Source organism: Corvus brachyrhynchos, unplaced genomic scaffold (genome assembly GCF_000691975.1).
Source record: "Corvus brachyrhynchos isolate BGI_N302 unplaced genomic scaffold, ASM69197v1 scaffold17, whole genome shotgun sequence".
Classification (NCBI taxonomy): domain Eukaryota; kingdom Metazoa; phylum Chordata; class Aves; order Passeriformes; family Corvidae; genus Corvus; species Corvus brachyrhynchos.
Window position 1 is genome coordinate 2,002,274 of NW_008240046.1, and position 7,524 is coordinate 2,009,797.

Genomic DNA, 7,524 nt, shown 5'->3' on the forward strand with positions numbered 1-7,524 from the left:
AAGTGTAACAAGGTAATGATGAACCTGAGATTTACTATGATTTATTAAGATATTACTCTTAGTCTTCTCACTGTTATAGGCCTGTACATAAAATATTGGTCTCCCATTTAACTTCATTTTGCAGATGAGAAAGTAAGCTCTTACCAGGTTATTCAATAACTTTCATATGGGCACACAGAATTTTTTTTTTTTAACATTCTTACTGATTTTTTTTCCTGAAAAAAATCCATCACCAGATTCATCATTCTGAGAAATAGCATTTATTCAAATAATTACAATTCTCTGAAAATTATACTTTACCAGTCCTCAACATGGCACAGGAACAACAAAAGATCAGCAGCCATTAAGATATTGCAACAAACCACATTTATTCTGCGGGTCTTAGATCAGTCTGAAACATGTAGTGCAACAATAATGTGTTGGATGATCAGTCCAAAACTTTGATACCTATTTAAAATAATTAATTGCAAATTTAATTTCTACTTCCCCAAGTAAGTGTTACTTGTGCTAACACTGTCACCATTCAGTGTGCCTCTGTAAACGTGCACATAAATGTATGCACATTATGTGTCTTTGTGTAGGTATACATACAACCCCAAATTTGAACACATTTTATTAAACATCTTCTTGATTTTTATGGCCTGTTAGCAGCAGTTATACAGATAATTTATCTGTGATATGGTTTTGAAATAGAGCAAGTGTTTCTGTAGTCCTTAGAACCAATAAAAATACACAAAGCATTTTCTTCATGGATATTCACTTCAATGCACAAAACCCCTTCCACTGCTCCATTTATTCCATTAGTGTAGTGGCTTAAATGATGCATGAGGCTTTCAGCAGTGAAGTGAATGTCATTTTTAAGGACCCAATAAAAAGATAAACAATATAGGAACCATAACTCAATACTGAGAAATATCTGCAAATAAAAGTACAACTGCAAATAGTACATTCAGGTCCAGCCTGACAGAAGATAAAGTAATTTCTCCTACTGGCATTAGGCCCCAATTCAAATCAGCATTTAAGAATGTGTTAACGTTAAGCACCAGCTTTAATCAATGCAATTTAAGTTCAGGCTGATATGCTTTCTTGAGACAGGGCCTCAGTGATTAGAAAAGGCTCAATTAAAAAGTGAAGGTAGCAAAACAGTCAATAGTGCACTGGGAAAACTAACATCTACAGACTTTTTTCAGTTTTAACAACTGCTCAAATAAGGTAAGTGCAAAGTCTAAAAGTCTAGACTTGCTTTGTCAGTGCTACATTCCAGAATAATAAATACAACTATAAAGTATTTGAGTTTGATCTCATTTCCTCTGTACTTCCTAGCAGAGTTGCCAGATACATTATTTGAGTCACTTGCCTAATTTCTTCAATCAAACAAATTATTTTTCCAATTAAGCTGCTCAATGCAATCAAGAATAGAAGTAAATGATGTGAGAATGTTAACAGCACCTGTGACTACCAAAAATAGAAGAGGGAATAAGTGAGCATACTGCTTCTGTGCTTCCTCTCTTCTACCTTAGGAGATCTGGCCAGTTCCAATCAAACACTAAAGGCATCAGTAAGTTCTTAAAAGGCTGGTGAAAATCTGTGACAGTGTTGGCTAGTCAGACCACAAAAGGGACAGCAGCAAAAACAAGCAGATGCTCTTATTAGTGCCTCCCTTGAAGCAAAGGTGCCATGTGAGCTCATTAGTGCTCTCGTCTGTTGGTCCTGCTGCTCAACCAGACAGCATCTACAACACCTGGAAACAGCCTCGGCACAGCAGTGCCTTTTGCCCATCCAGCTGTTACGGAACAAAGTAAAAATGGATATGCCATGAGGCAAGAAGGCAGCAATTCCAAGGCATAAGCAATATGATCTGAAAAACAAATGAAAATAATTTCATTCCTTGAATAGTTTTGTTTGGTTTTTTTTTTAAGAGCAATGCTGATTATTAAATTTAAGGGAACTCTGGGCCTAAAAATCAAAATAGCTGTACTGTTCTACATCACATATCTTCAGGAACTGCTACCTACATACTAAGAAGGCAGGAAGTGAGGCTGTTCTGCAACACTGGGACCTGCCCCCATAGGCAGAAGAGCAGTGCTACAGTTGTAGCACAACCATTTCCTAGTCCCTGCAAACAGAATACAATTCATCTCTGTCCTCATGGTAAAGAGAGGGGTAAATCTCTTCCCCCATTTAGGATTTGGCACTTCTTAACTGAGTGTGATGGTACCATTCTGATTTGTTTGTGTGGGGACCATTTTCTCTTAAAGGAGTTAATTTCTCATTTAAATACTAAATACTCATGGGAGGTCAGCAACTTTGTTAGCACCAAGCAAGCTCTATGCAAACAGCAACAGAAAAGCCTGCCTTTGTCACCCTGAGCTAACTAAGGCCTGTTTAGAAAACAGCCCATTGAGCACAGAGATGATGCTGTTCTTCCAATTCAGGTACCCTTTAAAATTAGATGTTGCTTTGAAGACTTCTTTTGTCCTCCTCAACAGTCTCATTACTTAGATGTCATAATCAGATGTACACCATAGAGACACAGTTTCAAGATACAAGAATTAATACATTGTCTCACCTACTACATTTCTCTCCCTTCTGATTCTTTCACATGATGCCTTGTCAGTGGACAATTTTATGGAAGCAAATACTAATTTTCTCCTTAAATAAAAACAAACAAACAAACAAAAAACCCAACCAAAATCAATTTCAAATCAGATGTTACTAATTTTTACAGTGTTAGACAATTAAAAATATTGCAGGCCAATAGTATGAATTTCAGAGTATAACTTGTCTTTCAAAGATATCTCTCCAGTATTTACAAGGTAGTACAGAGTAAAAACACAGCAAAAGGTTTTGACAGTTCTTAGAATCCCTATATCAAACAAAATCTGAAACAAACAACAACCAAAAATTGACAGAACCCTGGTGTCCTTTCACTGCACAGAAAGCCTTCCAAACTTCAGGATTTTTACATAATCAGTTCTTCCAGCTCAGTCTTAAAATTATAACATGGGGCATACACATACACAAAATCAGTAGCTGCATACAAACAAATGTATTTCCTCTGCACTGTACAAACTACACACATCAAAACAGACTACTTTTGAACAGAAAACACAGACACAAGAATATATATATATGTATATGTATATAACACAAGAATATATATATATGTAAATATTACACTTCAGGCTCAGGAAATCAGCTGGAGGTTTCATGAAGTGCTCTGTTCTTCTGCAGCACTGTATTTAGTTCCTGAATCACATTTGATGGCAATTTGCTATCTAATTCCAAAGTAGTTTTGTTTGTTTTGGTTTTATTTTTCTTCAGTGTCTTATGTGGTTTTTGGTGTAGTTCAGTCATCCCTGAGCTTGCATCATCCTCAGAAATCAAGTTTCGATGTGTTTTTGCATGATTTCGCACTTTCTCCTCCTTTCTTTCCAAACATTGTGCCACAATAGATGCTTTTTCTTTCAAGTTTTTTCTTTCTTCCAGAAGTTCATTATCATGATGTTCACCAAATCTTGATTTTCCAGTTTGTAGTTCTATATTCTTACCAAACAAGCAAAGAGAAATAAGTTCATTAACACCACATTAAATAATAATTACATTGCAACTTTTGGTCATTAGTTTCACTTAAGTTCTAAAGAAAAAAAAATTAATTTTACTCAAGAGCTGAGACAGCAAAGTCAGTTTTAAATTACCACAATTGTGCTATTATCATTTAGCAAGCATTTTTAGTGAGGAATTTCTCAATTAGTGATACTCCTCAAATTTACATAAATCATGCACCATGACAATGAAGACATTTTTTTTCATAGAATCACAATTTGATTTTTCATTCTACCACAGTAGACTAAATTTTAATGTTTTACAAAAGATCCATATACTCTTAAAGACTCAGAATTGTTTGATGGAATGAATGCAACTGTGTATAATGCAATTTTGATAAAGTAATGACTGAGCAACATGAATATAGGAAAGATAATTTAATCACATAAACATTTTCAGCAACTGATAAATTATAAAGACTGGCTGCTTTTTCAAATTGCATATTGGTGGGCTGTTTTCAACTTCTTAAGCTGTAAAAAATAAAAGGTAAATCAGATGCTGCATCTAAATTTGCATTATTTTATTCTGGCTGCTCAGTTGGTGTGGCAGTAGTGAGAACATTCCTTTTGTGGAAAAGTCTGGTAGTTCTAAAAGAAAAGTAGGTCCTGGAATTCTTCTTTCATGTGTGGCATCTTTTTTGACTACCAGAAGGTAGAGAAAACTGAGGGAAACTTTGGTTCTTTTTGTATTTCCTCTGTGGAACTTGTTCAGTTTGACTGCATTTTTTATGGAGTTATTTATCCACAGCATATAGGCAACTTGTTCCTTGGAATCTTAATACCTCCTATATGTTAACACAAACATGAGAAACTACTCAAACACTAGGAAGGAGATAGTTTAGATACACAGAATTATAGAACGGTTTGGGCCTTCTTGTAGGCCTTTCTTGTACGACCTATTGTGAGTATGGTATTCGGCCCTGCTTGAAAGAAAAGGTTTTTCCTCATTCCTCAGTCTTCTCATATTTTGAAATAACATCAAATACTTCCTGCAGATACACAGCAATGTATTTCTATTCCAATTAAATAATTCCATATGAAAAATACACATATTTTAAATAGACACATATACAACAAATGGTATAGAAATAACCAAAATGTTTTGGTTCTATTTATTATTAGGATTCTTAGGTTTTGAGTCTTTCAAACCTTTGGTGTTACATGTTTATCTTGTTAACACACAATAAAATTGCTTCCAGTAATGGGGAAAAATCAGACATTCAATATAGCCATTTTAGCAAAAAATATTAATATTAAACTCAGTTTCTGGGTATGTTTGACCTTTAGTGGTTTGGGGTTCTTTTCCCCCCACTCATCTTCCTCTCATGAAGACATCACTTTTTCCACTGTTTGAAAAACTTTCAGTCTCTTTTCCTGCCTGTATAAATTGATCCCATTTCTACTACAAGTTTACACATTGATCTGTAAACAGACATCCATTTCCCATAAACCAGCATGTTTCAGAAAATGCTTGTTCTGTTATTACTTTCTAATGCTTTAAAATGGAGATATTATTGCATGTTGGAGTACTCAAATTCATGGAAGGACTGAAGGTGTGGTCTCCCAATGGTACATCTTTTTTTTAACTGACTCCACTGGGGTATAGTATTTCTTCTTAATAAACCGTGTCATATATAGACTTTCTACCACTATTTTACTGCTCATTCCAGTTTTAGCTTTCCATGTAAAGAAAGCATTAGTTTTTATTTTTCATTATGTGTTTTCATGTTAACCTTCCTAAAGTATGCAAATACCTTTTGCATAAAAATTCCCTAGATCTAGTCATGGCATAAATAATGAAGACTGTGGATTTCTGCTTTTAAGTTTAAACTCAGACTTCCTCAAAGTTGCAGTGTACAAAACTTTAGTCCTCCCTAATGAAGCAAATTATCCACAATAAAAGAAATAAAATAATACATATGGTACTATAAGGCATTAAGGATTTTTTATCAGGAAGCTCAAAATCCAATAAAACCTTTATCCTAGAATGTCTGAATTTGTAGCCATCTCAAAGCATGTGCTAGAGGTTTCAACTGTACTTGCATAAGGAACAGGTAAGAGACACACCTAAGCGTTATGAAGTTTTTGGACTGACAAGACCTATGATTTACTTTCATCAAAGAAGTTTGAAAACATAAGCATCAGAAAGAACTCATAAAAAATTGCAAAAATACTTTTTGAGAGAAGGTTAAAAAGGATAAATTAAACAAAATATGAAAGTTTGTAAACAAATTACAAAATATTTATATTCACATGGTATTATACTCTTGTAGTTAGGCAGAGCAGAAATTCTTTCTGGAAGAAAGGGTAACACAAGATGGAGTTGTGTTTTACATAAAGCACTGTGCCTGCCTTGTGCTTTTAGTTTACCATGGAAACAAATCAACGTTACCACTCTGTACCTGAACCATCATCTCTGTTAGTGGTGATAACACATCCCATATTAACTACCTCCCTTCAAAATTTCTAACATGTGCAAGAAATAATACTGCTGCAGTCAAAGGACCAAGCTGTTGTTGCAACAGTTACTCACTGCTGCAGTCAGGCTAGTTACCACTACTATTCTCAAGTAGAACATTACCTCCACTGCTTCACCTCAGCTGGAAGTAAGGCAAGTAAGTTCATCCCACAGGCATCAGTATCTCTATGTGGATACCAGAAAGTAATCTCAAGCTAATATAAGGTTCAGATATATCACTAGTGCACATAATGTAGTAACAAAGCTCAGTCTATTCAAAGAGTTGTAACTAAAGCCTCTTATTCTTCTTTGAGACTAATTATAGTACAACTTGAATGTATCAAAGTTAGTTCCATCTAAGCTTTTCCATTATAGTCACAGAGTAGATAACTATAACAGCGCAGTTATTTTAGACAGAAGAAAAGATACTGTAAGATATGCATGCAGGACAGTTTTCAACGATCTTATTTAAAAAACCCGTCATAAAGTGCACTGTAATAATGTGCACAATATTTCCAGCTAAAAGTCTTACTCCTAATGAACAATCTCTACTGAAAAAAAAACCCAGCACAAATAGAAGGCCATTATGATTTACTGAACAGCCAGAGAGGTTACACAAGTTGAGACTACAATAGCTTTTTTATATTAATTGTCCTAAATGTTTCTTTAATGACAAAATATTGGAAGAGACATTGATAATAAGAACATCTACATTTTATATTTATCCAGCTCTAGAGAGTTCATCATTATTGGAATACTTAATATTACAACATTGTGGTTAGAAGTTCTACATCAAGATTAAACCCCACTTACTTCTGTATTCCCTCTGATTTTACAAGTGTTCTTCTCCTGATGAATGGGAATTAGTGGTAAGCCTCGGATCTTTGGACTTTTAGTTATGGACTGTTTTCTTGCTTTTCCAGCAGGTGGCCATGTATCTGCATGCTAAAGAACAAAATTATTCCTTATTTTCAGTGTGGAATTTCATAAATACACAACATTCTTTGGTATGTAAAACTCCCTTGGAAAAAGCTATATTCCGCACACCACCATGGCCTCCTGTTGTGGGAGAAAGGGGAAACTTCATGATGCTTATAATTATATTAATATTTCATAAGTGCTGCACAATGTTGAGTGAACAGAACCAAATTGTCTCTACATAATTGTCATGTATCAAACATCTTCCTTCCCTAATATTATTCTAATTATCTACAAAAAATAGAAGATATCATCAAATGCGACATACACATTGACTTGTTTCACAATTTCAAAATTCCACCGAAGTATGCTTTCAGGAGTCTCAAAAAAAATTTCTGAAATAAGATAAAATTACCCCAACACACAAGTGTTTCAAAATGTGTTTCTTGTTGAGGTTCAAGACCAAAGTGCAGGGTCCTGCACTGGGGCCACAACAAGCCCAGGCAGCATTACAGGCTGGGGCAGACTGACTCAAATGTGGCC

General features: G+C 34.8%; 1 protein-coding gene across 2 annotated transcripts in view; it reads right to left on the reverse strand.

Moving 5' to 3' along the window:
• Positions 1-244: 244 nt before the first annotated feature.
• ARAP2 (ArfGAP with RhoGAP domain, ankyrin repeat and PH domain 2) overlaps positions 245-7,524 on the reverse strand; it is a 124,413-nt gene continuing 117,133 nt past the window's right edge. For both annotated transcript variants that reach the window (XM_017744618.1, XM_008641360.2), the window contains exons 32-33: positions 6,877-7,008; positions 245-3,546 (exon numbers count right to left, since the gene is read on the reverse strand). In XM_017744618.1, the coding sequence (XP_017600107.1) occupies positions 3,196-3,546; positions 6,877-7,008 (483 nt within the window). In that variant the 3' untranslated portion in view covers positions 245-3,195. The remainder of the gene's footprint in view (positions 3,547-6,876; positions 7,009-7,524) is intronic.